This window comes from Phoca vitulina, unplaced genomic scaffold (genome assembly GCF_004348235.1).
Source record: "Phoca vitulina isolate PV1807 unplaced genomic scaffold, GSC_HSeal_1.0 scaffold53, whole genome shotgun sequence".
NCBI classification, from domain to species: Eukaryota; Metazoa; Chordata; class Mammalia; order Carnivora; family Phocidae; genus Phoca; species Phoca vitulina.
This window is the reverse complement of record NW_022589756.1, coordinates 11,401,137-11,417,624: the sequence shown is the minus strand read 5'-3', so window position 1 is coordinate 11,417,624 and position 16,488 is coordinate 11,401,137. Positions and strand designations below refer to the sequence as shown.

Below are 16,488 nucleotides of genomic sequence, written 5' to 3'. Positions count from 1 at the left end.
TGAGGAGGGCACGTTCTGCATGGAGCACTGGGTGTTATGCACAAACAATGAATCATGGAACACTATATCTAAAACTAATGATGTAATGTATGGGGATTAACATAACAATAAAAAAATTAAAAAAAAAAAAGATCATGACCTGAGCCGAAGGCAGATGCTTAACCAACTGAGCCACCCAGGCATCTCAAAGGAAGTGAAGCTAGAGAGATTAAGTGACTGCCTCAAGCACAGCTGAGGTGGGTCCCATCCCTTTCCCATCAGTCATACCTAAGCCTGAGAAGTATCTTTGGTCCAACAGTGTATAGCAGACAGGCTGCTCCTGGCCCAGAGCTTCCAAGGCTTGTCCTCGATCGAACTTTTCCGACAAGATGTCAGAGGTGGGTTTGACCGCTGGGGAAGAGCTCCAAGACATCTGACAATTATAAAATGCCAGGAAGCCACCACCACCAAAGTACAGGACCAACCTGGGAAGAAAGAAAAGATCCTAAGTGCACACAGTTCAGGGCACGCATACATAGAGCTTCCACTCGAGACTCAAGTCACATGTCCACAGCGCTCCCACTCCACAGTCAAGATTCACCCAGGGAAGCTAAGACCCCAAAAGAGAAAAGGGATGGCTCTGCCAGAATCATAAAAATCTCAGGGCTAAATGCAGTAATTAAAAGAAAACATATATATTGCTCCATCTTTCTGATCACAGCCATGCATGTTCACTGAAGACAATGTGATGTAAGGAAGTCTCAGAGCTCAGGAGGTATGGCTACCTGCATAAAAGCAGAGTTTGTGAGGAAGGACAGAGAAACGGATGCTAGAGAGGCACCACTCCCAGTCCAGGTTAAGATTTACCAAGAAATACATACCCACCCATACGCCCATGGACTTCCTGAATTCCAAGGACACAGGAGAAACTTCCTGAACTTTGATAAAGAAATAATGGGTTACTGTGTAAGGGCAGATAATCAGACTGTAACTGGACTCCGTACGTGAAGGGGAATATCCATATATCTGACCTAGATGGTATTCTGATGTGGAAGTAAAAGGACAACTTTATTTTTTAAATTTTATTTATTTATTTGAGAGAGTGAGCGAGCATGTGCTTGGGGGGAGGAGCAGAGGGAGAGGGACAAGCAGATTCTGTGCAGAGCACGGAGCCTGAAGCGGGGCTCGATCCCACAAGAGATCACGACCTGAATCAAAATCAAGAGTCAACGCTCAACCGACTGAGCCACCCAGGTGCCCCTAAAAGGACAATTGTAGAGGAAAAGGCCTCAGAGACACATCTACCATAGTATCTGAGGTAATTACTCAAGGAAAAATAAATGCCCAATGGAAATGCAATCAGCAGGGACCTCAAGCCAAGGGGAGAGGAAAAGGGTAGGACATAAGGGGCGGCCCTGGGGTGCATAATATTTATGGTGAGAGATCTAGAGGACTGGACGATAGCACAGCTGAGAACTGTAACGTGTTAGGAAGGAATTCTTGAATCAGAAGATACCCGTGTTGACCACTGGAAGCGAGAGGTGCTGTGTGATCACTAAGGAGCTGAGGCATTTGGCGCTCCTAAAATGCCAGATTATCTCAGTACTGACCAGTGGAAAACAAAGAGGATGAGGAGGACGAGAAGCCCATCTGAGCTCTGGATGAGGGGGATATCGCCCTACTGAAAACGTATGGTCAGAGCACTGACTCTAGGCAGATGAAGCAGGTTGAAGATGACATGCGACAACTTCTTCAGAAGCTTCATGAGCTCGGGGCACCTGGGTGGCTCAGTCGTTAAGCGTCTGCCTTCAGCTCGGGTCATGATCCCAGGGTCCTGGGACCGAGCCCCACATCGGGCTCCTTGCTCAGCGGGAGGCCTACTTCTCCCTCTCCCACTCCCCCTGCTTGTGTTCCCTCTCTTGCTGTGTCTCTGTCAAATAAAATCTTTATAAAAAAAAAAAAAAGAAAGAAGCTTCATGAGCTCACTGGTATGACATTGAGCCTGGCCCCACCAGCGCTCTGGGATCTGGCTGCAGAAAAGCAAACACTGCAGAGTGAACAGCCTTTGAGGGTTGCGAGGTGTACAAAGATCACCAGTGTGGACTCGGAGGACCCAAAGCACATTATCAATGTGAAGCAGTTTGCCCAGTTTGTGGTGGATCTTAGTGATCAGGCAGCACCCGTGGACACTGAAGAAGGAATGAGAGTCGGCATGGACAGAACTAAGTATCAAACTCACATTCCGCTGCCTCTTAAGACTGATCCAACAACAACAACAAAAAAAGACTGATCCAACAGTCAACCATGATGCAGGTGGAGGAAAAACCTAATGTCACATACATCGATGTGGCTGGCTCTAAGGAACAGATTCAGAAACTCTGAGTAGTAGCTGAAACCACATTACTTCATCCAGAGAGGTTTGTTAACCTTGACATTGAGCCTCCCAAGGGTGTGCTCCTCTTTGGTCCACAGGTACAGGCAAGACACTGTGCTTGGGCAGTTGCTAACAGGACTGATGCTTGCTTTTCGAGTTACTGGATCTGAACTTGTACAGAGGAATGTCGGTGAGGGGGCTCGAATGGTTCATGAACTCTTTGAAATGGCCAGAACAAAAAAAGCCTGCCTTATCTTCTTCGATGAAATTGATGCTATTGGAGGGGCTCATTCTGAGGATGCCGCTGAGGGAGACAATGAAGTGCAGAGAACAATGCTGGAACTGATCAATCAACTGGACAGTTTTGATCCTCGAGGTAACATTAAAGGGCTCACGGCCCCCACGAGACCGGACACTTTGGATCCAGCACTGATGAGGCCAGGGAGACTGGACAGAAAGATTGCATTTAGCTTACCTGATCTAGAGGGTCAGACTCACATTTTTCAGATTCGTGCTCGTTCAATGAGTGTTGAAAGAGATGTCAGATTTGAGCTGTTAGTGTGACTGTGCCCAAATCGCTCTGGTGCTGAGATGAGCAGCATCTGCACGGAAGCCGGTATGCTTGCCATCAGAGCACGGCGAAAAGTCCCTACCGAGGAGGATTCCTTGGAGGCTGTAAATAAGGTCATTAAGTCTCATGCCAAATCCAGTGCTACTCCCTGCCATATGACATACAGCGGAGCCCTGAAGGCTTTCATGAAAACCCTGCTTTTCAGTGGAACCCTAACCTTACTAAATAGACTTGTTAATAACCATTACATACACAAAAATAAAGGGTTTCAAAACTGAATAAAAACAAGTAAGATACACATGTTACTGTGTTTTTAATGTTAATCAACTTAATTACACATAATTAATAATATTATATAGTTAACAATCTGGAACTAAAATTCTAAACTATCTCAGCAAACGCAGGAGATAGGGTGGGCAAGACAAAAGAAGTGGGGAAGTAGAAATATTTCAAAGACCTCCTCTCAGAAGGATGAAGGAAGGGAGCAAAAAACCAGTTTCAATAAGAAGGGAGACATGTTATTAGTTTAATGTTATTAAACATTTGGTCGTTATTAACTAAGAAAAAATATGGGTCTAATTTAAAGGGAATATTATTATCAACAAAAACAAGATGAATAGCAGTACTCGCAATTTATACTCAACAGGAGTTAAAAAGGGGGGGTAGGGGGAAAGAAAGACACTTGAGAAATCCAACAGAAGAAAAGAAACAAGGTATAATAAAATGGCAAACGGAAGAAAATCCAAATACCACAGTTACCTCATTTCAAAACAAAGAGTTTTGGTTTGAGTTTAAAAAGATACAAAAGCCAGATAGGTGCTATTTGTAAGAAATATACCTAAAATAAGTGAAAAGGCACTCCTATAAAGCACACCCTAAGTGGAAAAAGACCAAGGGGGCCAGCCAAACACAGAGTGGCATTATTACCATCAAGAAAAGCAGAATTCAAGACCAAAGGCAAATAGAGGATCTGTTATTATTTATTTTATTTATTTATTTATTTATTTTTGAGAGAGAGAGAGGGAGGGAGGTGGATGGTAGGGGCAGACGGAGAGGAAGAGAGAATCTTAAGCAGACTCCATGTTCAGCGTGGAGCCTGACACAGGGCTCGAACTCATGACCCTGAGATCATGACCTGAGCCCAAATCAAGAGTCGGATGCTTAACTGACTGAGCTACCCAGGTGCCCGGAGGGTATGTTATTATTTAATAAAGCTGCAAAGAAGTCAGAGACCTTGATGCTTTGGACAACAGGGCAGCAAACATATAAACACACTAGAAAGACAAGGAGAAACCTCATAAAACCACAATCACTCTAGAGGATTTTAATGCTCTTCTTCCCACATTTGGCATATGAAGTAAACAATAAACAAGCAAGGATAGAGAGTTTGAATTATCAAAGCAATAACCTGTTCTTAATAGTTACATAAGATTTTACTTTTTATGAACATACTACCTTCATTTATGTACATAAAATGTAAGAAAAGATCAATGATGTGTTTGACTGCAAATTTTAATAGATGCCCAAAGCAGAAAATTCACAGGCTGATATCTTGATCACAATCCAATAAAAATAATGACAACAAAACAAAACGATGACCCCACTCAAACATTTGGAAAATTAGAAAATACTCTTCCCATATAGAGTATATAAAACTGATATTATTTATTTGAAAGATCAACAAAGTTGATAAACTCTGGTAAGCCTAAGTAAGTAAAAAAGGGGGGTAGGTGACAAAGGAAAATAAAGAACATGAAGAAGAAAAAGGCAGACATAACTTCACAAGAGATTTAAAAAATAAGAGAATGATATGTGTTAACTCTGTGACAATAAATTTGAAAACCCAGTTAGGGATGAGGCTTGTTGGTGAAGAGCATTTCAACTGCCCTAGCTGGTGACTAATTTAGCAATCAGCCCATGAACCAGCTTCAGGCCATGAAAGGTTTGCTGAGAGTTTCTGAGAAAGCTCTCCTCGCTCGTCTGAACTTCTAGAAATGACCCTCTCTTCCCCTCTTCTCTCTTCCTGTGTGGACATAAGCCTGGAACTGCAAGAGCCTCTTGCTGCTGGTCTAAGGATGATACCAACATGTGGGGAAAGGTACAGACAGAAGAATCACAAGAACATGAAGCCCAAAGCTGGGAACTGAGTCAACACCATAGCCCACCCTCGCTCGAAACTTCCAATTATGTGAGCCAAAAAATCTCCTCCCCCTTAATCTAGTCTCAGTTATCTTTACATCCAAAGCATCTTACTAGCCCTACATCATATCGTAAACACACACTACAGTTCTGAACATAAAAATATATCATCATGAAACTTTAGAAATGGAAGAGTAGTGTGGCTTTTAGGTAGAAGGGGCCTTCTTTAGCAAGAGGGGAAAACTCAAGGGCTATCGCGGAAAATACTGACCACTGACTACATAAAAATTTAAAATCCCAGGGGGTGGGAAGATGGGCAAAATAGATACAGAGGATTAAGAGGTATACACTTCCAGTTATAAAATAAGTAAGTCACAGGGATGAAAAGTACAGCATAGGGAATATGGTCAATAATATTGTAATAACATTCTTTGGTGACAGATGATGACTACATTTATCGTGAGCACTGAGTAATGTCTAGAACTGTTGAATCATTATGTTCTACACCTGAAACTGATATAACATTGATGTTAACTATACTTATATAAACATTTTTAAAAATAAATAGAAATTTAAAAAAAAATTTTTTTTAGGTTTATTTGAGAGAGCAGGAGCGCATGAGTGGGGGAGGGGCAGAGGGTGAGAGTCTCAAGCTGACTCCCTGCTGAAAGTGGAGCCCGACGCGACGCGGGCCTCCATCTCATGATCCCTGAGATCGTGACCTAAGCCCGAAACCAAGACTTGGACACTTAACCGACTAAGCCACCCAGGCGCCCCTAAAAAATGTTTAGATCTTGAATGCCAAAAGGCACAAATACTGTCAAAGGACACAGGTGGACTTGAAACAACATTGGCATCACACATCACAAAGATTAACACACAATGTACAAAAGCCTCTACAAATTGATAAAAAGTATACAAACAACTCAAAACTAGTTAAGAATTCAGCTAAATGAGCACTTAGGCAAGGCCGTAAGGGTGTTCATTCTCAGTGACCAGCAATGACTCTTCTGGGAATCTACACTGAGGTAATAATCCTGAGCATGGACAGAGTTCTACACACCAAGATAGTCTTCTCACCAATAGCAGATGAAAACTAAGACAATTCTGTCCCTAAATTCAGAGTGCACTAGTCAAGCCATAAAATGTCCTTCAGGGCCATCCCACTCTCAAGAGCCATGCTTGTTGGGAAAGTTCTTCCCTTTTACTAAGCTGCCCCAGTACGTTTCCAGCCCTCTCTGGATGCAGACCACAGTCTACTTTCTATCATGGGTACTCTCTCCTAGAAGTGGGCTGCGGGAGAGCAGTGGGATACCCACCTGAGTGAGCCCACAGAGCCCAGCCCCAAGCCTGCACACGGGGGCCGTGTGAACCACCACAGACCCGACAGAGCCACAGCCTACAGCCTGCCCAACCATGCCGTTACCTGGGAGTGGGGTCCCTCCAGTCGCCCCTCTTGTTTGCTTTCTTCGCTCTGGAGAACTCGTTCACCCAAATGCTGCCAAACAAACCAAAGCGGACCTGCAGCCACCTCTCAGCACCTCCCGCAGGCACGTCTCCCCGCAAATGCTCCACACCACTCTCTCCACTGGGAGCAACAAGCTCCGGGGACTGAGAGGACTGCTGAGAGGTCTTCTGGCTGCTGGGCCCCGAGGCCTGCTTTTGGTCCTGAGCCTCTTCCTTCCTCTCTCCTTTTTCTACAGACTCTGGCAGTGAGATGTTGCCAAGGGACCCGAGTTCTTCATCTGGATCAAATCTAAGGAATAATTTCTTTCCATGGACCTAGAAGAAAACGAACATGATCTAAGTCTTTGCTATGGACTTGTTTGTGCCCCTCTCCCCCCCACCCCAAATGTGTATGTTGAAACTTAACCCACAATGTGATGGTATCTGGAGGTGGCGCCTCTGGGAGGAAATTAGGTCATGAGGGTGAAGTCCTCATAAATGGGATTAGTGTCCTTATGAAAGAGATCCCAGAGAGCTCCCTTGCCCCTTGCACCATGTGAGGACAGCAAGAACATGGCTGTCTATGAACTAGGAAGCAGGCTCTCACCAGACGCCGAATCTGCAGGCTGTCTGATCTTGGATTTCCAGCCTCCAGAACTGTGAGAAATAAATTTCTGTTGGTTATAAGCCACCCAGTCTGTGGCAGTCTGCTATAGTAGTCTGAATGGCCTAAGACAGCCTTAGGGAATGCTAGAAGAGGTATATGCAGATGTTTATCCTAATGCAAACTTATCCCTTCTTGTCTCTTCAAGGAAGCTTCCCGAAGCCGAGTATTTTGGACCTGCCTTTTGCTCTTTGCTCCAGTGGTGTGGGCAGTTAGCACACGGTTTTCAAAGTGATTGAAAGCAAGAAGAATTGGATTAGCAGTAACATAGATCCATGCTAGACAGCAGGACCACCCTAGAATAACTGAGGGGAAATGCTGGCAATGTTTTCACAGATTAGCTGAGATATAAATACAAATTGTCATCCTGTACTTAATTCATAATACCTTTTCTTTGTTAGAAATAATTAGCTTGTACGCACACACACGCACATGCACCATCCACAAATTGACAGCAGCTAAACTACTGCATTTTATATACTGTAAATAGACAATGTATGTTACACATTGTAAAATTTGGTACCTCTCACTCACTGAAATTGGATTTGGTAGAAGAAATGACCACAAGAGAACTCACAATAAAAAAACGACTATCAATAGAAATCGAATATTGACATAAAAACTGATCAATGGATCAAACCATAAAATGTACATAAAATGTACAAAGGAAAAGAATTCACCTCATCCCAATGAAAACGATTTTAGGAAAGGAAGATGAGAAAAGGAAATGTATGTAAAAGAATGTTCCACGTGCTTTGTATTCTGTTTTCATACTGCTAGCCCTACTATGTAATGTGCATATCCAGATTCCAGGATAAGCCTGTTCTGCATGATCTGAAATTTAGGCAGCCTTTCAAAACCAAAACACCTGGCATCAATAATGGAAATGCCTGTGTTACTTTTTTAGCCTCCAAAAGTACATACTTAGAGATCATAGTTCTGATATGATCTCCAATTTGTCAATCAGTATAAAAATTTTAACTGCAGCAGTCCTTTGAAATCCTCTCCCTAAAAGAAGGCATTACCTTTCTAAATAATTCCAGAATAACTCATCTGCAAATGTGAGCACAGCAGTTTGCTGTCACATATTAGAAATGGCTTAACTGAGCTACATAAAAAACTGAGCAAGAATTAAGTGGGCATAATAGAATTTGCTCCAGAAAATAATTTTCTGATGCACATTCACTAATGTAGGTATAATGCTGATGAAAGTATCTGCCATATGTCCCTCAGGGTCAAAACATTTAGCAGGTCAAAAATGCCTAGCTCAGGACATCTTTGTGTCCTCTCCAACTATGGCAATTGCTACTGTCCCTCTTTTAAATTCCTGGGACAACGTTTTTACTTCAATTAACTGACCATTAATTGAGCTTTTACAATGTGCCAGGCAGTGTGCTAGGCTCTGAGGGGCATACAGAGGAGGAAGGCTCCACTTGTTCCCTCTGGAAACTCAGTATTTGAAGAGAAGGAAATTCTGACACACACTACAACATGGATGAACCTTGAAAACATTATATTCGGTAAAAGAAGTCACAAAAGAACACACGTTGCATGATTCCATGTATGCGAAATGTCCAAAAAAAGGGCAAATCTATAGAAATTGAAAATAGGTTAGTGGTTGCTTAGGGCTGGGGGTGGAAGGCAGGGGTGAAATGGGGAGTGACTGCTAAGGGGCACAAGGTTTCTTTCTGGAGAGATGAAAATGTTCTAAAATCGACTGTGGTGATAGTTGTACAACTTTGTGTGAAGACACTAAAAGCCATGAATTGCACACTTTAAGTGGGTGAATTGTATGTTATGTAAATTATATTTCAGTAAAGCTGTTATGTATTTTTTAAAAATTGGAGGACTGGTTAAAAGTCTAAGTATGTAGGGGGGTTGGATTGGAGCTCCCACACCACCCAAACTAAGATGGAACAGAAACATTAACAGCCATGTAAGGACTCAATACTTATCCCCCACGCACTCTCTCAGGCAGCTCCTGGAATGTGTGCTTTGCAAAATGAGGGTATAACAAAGGAGAAGATAATGGACCAGGTGTAAGGAGACTATGACTACCTCCCAATATCCCTCTCCCCTCTTCCCTACTAACAAATCTACCCATTTACAGGGACCTCAGTAACCTCAGCTACTGATTTGGGGGGGACCTCAATGTCCTCAGCTAAAAATCTCTGTCTCCCAGACTCCCTTAGAGATGGGGCAGCCAGTGAAATATACACAGGAATAGTCAAATGTAGTTTCCAGAAAAGCTCTTTGAAACAGGTGAACCAGCTTCCAGGTCCCTTCTGCCCTATCTCCCTTCCTTCCTTTTTCTTCCTGCCTAGAACGTAATGGCTGGAATCTCAGCTGCCATGTTATCACCATGAGGATGAGGGTCACACCCCAGGGAGGGAAAAGCAGAAGGAACTTGGTGCCCAGTGATCTCATGTTGCTCCCATACCACTCTGGACTTCCCATTAAGTCAAGGGAGAAAAAAAAAAAAAAACACAAACTCCAGACATGAATAAGCTGTTCTTCTGAATCCGTTACGAGTAGTCAAACACAATTCCACTATAGAAACTGGAGAACCAACAAGGAAAGACAAGGAAGGAACTTGCCAGAAAAACAGGTGGCACAGAATGGAGCCAATCTCTTCCCTGCTTCATTAGCCCACTGTGCTCATTCTATCTCCATTTGCCTGTCTGTAACTGCTTCACAAACCTGAAATACGCTTTCTTTTCCTTTTGGTCCATCTAAATCCTCCATCCTTCAAGGTCCAACTCAGAACCCACCTCCTTCATGAAGTCTTTTTTTTTTTTTTTAATATTTTATTTATTCATTTGAGAGAGAGAGCAGGAGTGGAGGGAAGGGGCAAAGGAAGAGGGGGAATCAGACTCCCCGCTGAGCAGGGAGCCCACTCGGGGCTTGATCCCAGGACCCTGGGATCATGACCTGAGCCGAAGGCAGACGCTTAACCAACTGAGCCACCCAGGTACCCCCATGAAGTCTTTTACTCCAGGCTACAAGGACCTCTTCTCTGCTGAGGCCCTCAAATAGGCCTTAATCGTATGCTCCCCTCCTTCCCCTTCACTGTTACCTAACCATTTTCCCCTGTTGTAGATACAGGTCGTACTTTCAAAATTCAACTCTCAGCTCCTTAGGAGTTAGAGGTGCAAAGAAGGGAGCACAATGATGAGAACTTAGCCCCCACATGCCAGGCAGTTCCCCAAGGCTGTGTCCCTCAGGGTTCTTGGGCTCCCACACCGATTTCTGCCTTGGTTTACTAGGAAACCAGCTCCCAGTTCCATCTCAAGGCTCCCTGTCCACACATTTTTCTGTCCACTCAGCCAGTCCGTAAATATTCTCGGTGAGCCAGCTCTGGGACAGGCTCGGGCTAAGTGCTGGGGTTCCAGAGATGAAAGGATCTAATCCTGCCCCTGCAAACCTTGCAGTAGTCTGGTCAAAGAGTCCAAAAGCTCTCACGGTAGGAGCACAGACCCGGAGGTCAGGTGGCCTGGACTCCAGCTAGCCATGTCAACTTGGGTTGAGTGTTCTCCCTCTCTGAGCCCCCACCTCCAAATGTAGAAAATGTAAGTGAAGGTCTAGAAGACCTCTTTCAGTTCTAACCAAGAATGGTTTTATAACCCGCGAGGTGTGTGTGAAGGACAGGGTGGAAAAAAGAGAATCAGCATTTACTGAGCACCTGTGCCAGACATAAAGTCTGTTTAATACAATTTTAACTGCTAAGTGATTTATCCCCATTTTACAATTGCACAAACTACAGCTAAGAGATTAAGTAACTTACTTAGGAGCACACAGCTCAGCAGCAGAGTTAATTTATTTTTTCTATAGCCAATTATCATATATATGCTTCCTAAGAGCCGGCACTCAACGAAGGGCTAAGCATACAATACTGTGGAGGGCACAGGCCCCGCCCTGTTGCTCCTCTCCTCCATTCAACCAGCGGGACAAGTTCAGCACTGAGGATCCACTAGGAGGAAGTATGGGGTGCCCAGTAAGCAAACAGAAGTCTCTCCCCACCCTTAGAGCAGACAGGCCAGGTTTCTCAGAGGATGTGATGGCAAGGCTGAATCCTGAAGACAAGGAATTACCATGCTCACAAGAAAAGGATGGGAATGGGAACAGAGTTGGGGGAAAAAGGAAGATCTGCCCAAGCAGGGGAGCAGCATGTCAAAACCGTGGGCAAGAAGGATTGGTAGAGGAGCCCCAGTAGTTCAACATGACTGCAAGAGAGATTTGGGACAAGGGAAGAAGCGGGCCTAGAGAAGGAGGCACAAATCAGACCACAGGAGCCCTGGGAGCCCGTTGAGGCAATTCTGCCTTATGCTCAGGGCATGGATGAGGCCACGAGAATCCAGATCAGAAGGCTATGCTCTTTCCTCACATCCTTGCTAGTTCCTAACCATAGGTGCACATCAGAGTCCACTGGAGTGACCAGAATCACTCCAGACTCTGAATCAGAATCTCCAGCTCATGCATGCACAGGGTACTTTTTCTAGTTCCATAGGCCACCGAGATGCCCAATTCTGGCTGAGAAACATCAGACCTAAAGAGGAGGAGCTGCGTGGGGGTCCTGGCGCGGTTGTCTTGGGCTCAGGGAAGTGATGGCATCAAAGTCTTGAGAGAAATTCTAAGGGAGTCATGGGACGTGCCGACGGAGCCAGCCCATTTACGTGAGGTATCGACCAAGCCCCGATGAACTCACCTGGGTGTCTTGGAGCCACAGGGACTGAAAGCTGGCAGGGTTCAGCTTCTGACTACTGCCCCCTGTCTTGACCACCTGCTGCCCCACAAAGGGGGAGACCAAGTGGTGGAACTTCCTCACAGATGGTCCTTCTGGCATCCCTGCAGGTAGAAATGGGGAAAAGAAGCCACTGACTTCGCTAGTTCTCTAGCATTTCTGGTGGGTGCCAAGTTCCAAGCTTTCCAGCAGCTATGTTTTTGCCATTGACTCGAAAAGTATATATGGCCAAAAAGGGGGTGTGGCTGAGAAGAGGGGTCAGATCAAAGAGAAAGACCAGCTGTGACAGGGTGTGGGTCGGTTTCCCAGTAATAGTTTCCCTTTCCAGCCCCTCTCACCTTTCCTCATGCAGCAAACACTTATTAAGCACCAACAGTGTGCTAAGACATCATGTCCTGGGAGCCCTCCACTTTGATCTTGTGGCAGTCTGAATGGGAGCTGGCCCTGGGTACTTTTTGCCTGCACTGTGGGCCCCAAACTCCTCTCCACGATTTCTCTATCCTCCCCCTTCAGCAATACCAATCATTCCAACCCATTGCTGCTGATTTACCTCCCCACTTTTACGGGAGAAATGGTGATAGAAGAGAAGACTGTAAGGGACACAGAGACACAGATGTGGATCTGGTCTTCCCAGGACCACCCCACTAGTAGGGGCACTGTGTATGTGTTGACAATGCAGAGCTCAGATCCATGACAAGTGCAGACACAGGGTCATGTTAGTTCAGAGTATGGAGAGGCCACCTCCAGCTTAACAGCAGATAATTATCCCTCTAACCGAAAACAGCTGGGGTTGTTTTAACCCTGACGTATGGTTATCTGTGACTCCCATCTCTCTCTGCCCCCAATCATCCAAGTTCACTCAGAGTTTATGTATAAAGCATTCAGATGTTTGAGTCTGAGTGGTCCGTACCCTGGCTTCTGGAAGCTAAGACTCCCTCCCCACCCCCCTTACCCAGGGCACACTACTTAACCACCTGTTTCCCTCGCCTGCACATGACTCTGCAAGTTATGATGAAAACCCAAAGAACTAAGTAGGTACCTGGCAGAGTGGTAGCTACTGTAGTTCAGCAATTCCAAAAAACAATTAAAAGTCTCTAAAATGAGGATGCCTCTTACTATATCCATGCTTTTCTCATAGCTGAATTAGCAGCACATTCAATAATGTGTATTTTACATCTGATGGTGCTTTATACTCGCTAATAACTAGTGCTGTTTCCCCCAATCAGACCTTCAAGGCACTGGAGAGGCCATACTGACAAGTGCTGGGTTGCAAGGAGACTTGCCTGACTGCAGCCCACCACCTTAACCTCAACCAGCTCTCAGTGTCCAGGTCATCCCCAACAGAGGAAGCTTCTGGAAAAGCTTTCACCTGAAATGCACCTAATCCTTGAAATCTCTTAACACATGGGCACATTTTTTAAGGTATACTTACGGAGATTTAAAACGGGGCAGCAAGTTGTCTCTGCCCTAGCCTTAAGGGAGTAGAAGAGGAAAGGACACAGGATTTGATGGGGACGTCTTGCCTACCCTCAAGCCCCCTCCCTCAAGAGGCAGACGGCAGTGAGGCTGGCTACTGGCTCCTAGCGGACCACACTCAAAGTGGCAGAGGAGAGCGGCGTCAGGGCGTCCTCCTTTCTACGGCTAACCACTCACTCCCCCAGGGACTCTAAAATGGCTGCTTTTCCCAACTCTTTCTCGGGGGTGAGGCGGGGAGATGGGAGGCCGCGGAGACAGGGCTGAGGGGCACTGAGGGAGGCCCCCAGGGGTAAATGCTGGGCGGCACAGTGGTAAACCAACCAACCAAAAAACTGGGCCAGGGGTGCGGTTCCGTAAGGGATGCTTCTTCTAACTGTCGGTCACTGCGCTGTCTCGTCGGTAGCAGGTACCATCCTCCCCCGGCCTGCTCCCCTCTCCCCGCCCGCGCGGGCCACAGCGAGGGGCGGGCGGCTGCACTCACCGGCTCCCGGCCCGCGCCCCGCGGCGAAGCCAACACGCCGCCTCCAGCACCGGGCGGACAGGACTCAGCAGGCCAGCGTCCGCGCACGCTCTGCCCGGGGACCGACGCGGAACGGCCCCGGGAGCCGGCAGCCGGGATAGGTCCCGAGCCGGGGAGGGGAGGGGTGGCGCGAGGCTCCTCCTCCGGGGGGGAAGGGCTCGGGGTTCCGCCAGGGCGTGGGGTAGAGCTGGACTCCGCCCCCGGGGCAGGGGCGGGGCCCCGCTCTGGCTGCAGAGGGCGCGAGGCTCCTCCCCTGAGGGGCGTCGCTGGAGGCGGGGCCGCGGCCGCGCGTGGGGAGTCGAGGGAGAGAGAAAGTGGGAGAAGGGCGGAGGGACGGAAATCCCGCACACGGCGGAGACGAGGCAAACCGCCTTGGGAACGTTTATTGTCTTACGGGGATAGGAGGTTATGGAGAAAAGTGAGGTTCCTGAATAAAACTGGGTGGTTCGGTCAAAGTCATTGAGTTGATTTTGAACGGCTTCCAAGCTCAGGTCATTTTGCAAAGGAAATAGGTTGTCAAGAAGTTCTCATGAAAGTTTTAAAGAGTGGGCTCTTTCACTTTATATTATTTGAATATTATTGATTTTGCCGTAAGCAAGTTTTGCTTTAAAAGCATGATTTAAATTTTTGTTTCAGAGAGTAATACAGATAAAACGGTAGACTATTCAGAAATAATTATGTTCCATTGTGAGTTCTCCAAAGAGGATGGCGAGCCAGCCATTTCCAAGAAGACGGCAGGGAAGTTTGGGGAAGCGCCGGAGGAGGTGTTCCGGAAACTGTCCAGGATAGCCCGCACCATGGACCCGAGAGAGAGAGTCCTGAGGAGGACTTGGTCAGCACAGGAGACAGGCCCCGTTCTTTCTCGGGTTGTGTCCTGCTGAGTAAGAGGGAGCAGTGCAGGTGGCCTGAAGGGAATAGGGGCAGGAAGTGAGGAGAGGGAGGCTAGGAAGACGTGGGGTACTGAATTGCCTCAACACAGCGGGACCCTAGAGACAGAGGGGATGAGGTTTGCAGGTGCTGAGTTTCCAGGAGGGATCCGCTGAGAACCTTCTGGTCTCCCTCTTTCTATATCTGTCCTCTTCTGGAGAACAACATCCCCACCGGGATGCCCCCTGCTGTAGGATCAGGTATACACCAACAGCAGCTTCTGGAGCCCCTAAATGCCCATTCTCTAGACCCCGGCTGAGCTGGGAAGGAAGCCAGAGCCACAATCATTGCCTCACCCCTTGGAACGAACGCCTGATGCCTCGGAAGGCTCTGCAGAGGCCAGAGGACTAGAGAGTTAAGAAACCAAATAGTTCACAGCTTGACTCTGTCATTTATAATAATAGCTATTTGTTGAGCACATACTATGGGCAAAGCACTGTTGTAAGCTCTTTATGTTAAACTGCCTCATTGTTAGCTGTGGGAGGACAAGTCACCGTATCTCTGTATCCATGTTTTAAGTGAGATATATATGGCTTTATCGTGGAAATATCAAAAAGCAGGGATTCTCAAACTTTAATATACCCATGAATCACCTGGGAATTTTATTTAAATGAAGATTCTGACTCAGGTTTCTAGCAGGACCCAAGATTTTGCCTTTCTAACAAGCTCCCACGTCCTGCTGCTGCTGCTGGTCCAGGGACTGCACGTGGAGCAGCAAGGTCTTGGCAGTTGGTAGGCACTCAATAATAAGTATTCTTTGAATGAATGATTAAATGAGATATTAGAAGCAAAACGCTCATAAACTGTAGAGCGCTATGCAAGTGTATGTAATCATCATTCTAAGACAATGAGGTTGGGGAAGGACAAACGCCTAGAAGAGTAACTCTGTAGAATAGCAGTGAAGAATATTGTTTCTGCATCAGACTCCCCGAGTCCAAATCTCACCACTCAGTGGGCAGAGCTTGGGCAAGTAATTTCCCTTTCTGTACCTCAGTTTCTTCATCTGTAAAATGGAGTGAAATGCCTACCTCACTGGGCCACTGTGGGATTTATTGAGGTGATTCACATAAATCTCTTAGCACTGGGCCTGGCATAGGGTTCAGTATGTTTTAGTTATTATTGTCTCCTGGATTGGGGGCAACCCTAAAACCCACAGGAGCCTGGGCCTCAGCATCTAGCTTTCTAAGGGCCATGGAACCAATTTCCTCCATCTTCCTTTGTGCCCCTGATTTCTCCAACAGGATTAAAGTTACAGTGAACATGAAAATCGATTAAAATGCAGCCACTTCAAAGACAGCGAAAAAGGAAGTGAAGGAGAAAAGCAGTAGAATCTGGTGAGGAATCAGATTGCCAAAGAAAGAGTTTGGGGATTCTGAACCACAGAGAGGAGGTTTTCTATGTCTCTAGAGGCGTATGAGTTCTGTGACCTTCAGTGAGTTACTTAAAATCCATGGGTCATATCTTCCTCATGTTTGAAACATGACTGTGAGGACATATACATGTTTTATGTGGATATATAAAGCTACTAGCAGAGTCTGACCTGCACTAGTGCTTAATAAGCAGTAGGTACTTTTTTTAGCACAATTTTTGGGCTGACCTCAGGTTGCTTGAAAATCAGGATTTTATAGTCTGGTGGTCACAGGCGAGGAGA

The 16,488-nt window shown here is 46.1% G+C and overlaps 1 protein-coding gene and 1 pseudogene across 1 annotated transcript in view; one reads left to right on the top strand and one right to left on the bottom strand.

The window, feature by feature from the left end:
* The window catches only part of NEIL2 (nei like DNA glycosylase 2), an 18,897-nt gene extending 4,846 nt beyond the window's left edge, over positions 1-14,051 (bottom strand). Inside the window, exons 1-4 of the mRNA XM_032389000.1 lie at positions 13,872-14,051; positions 11,879-12,018; positions 6,490-6,845; positions 268-464 (exon numbers count right to left, since the gene is read on the bottom strand). Of these exons, the coding sequence (XP_032244891.1) occupies positions 268-464; positions 6,490-6,845; positions 11,879-12,016 (691 nt within the window). The 5' untranslated portion in view covers positions 12,017-12,018; positions 13,872-14,051. The remainder of the gene's footprint in view (positions 1-267; positions 465-6,489; positions 6,846-11,878; positions 12,019-13,871) is intronic.
* LOC116622540 lies at positions 1,441-3,226 on the top strand (annotated as a pseudogene).
* Positions 14,052-16,488: the final 2,437 nt, after the last annotated feature.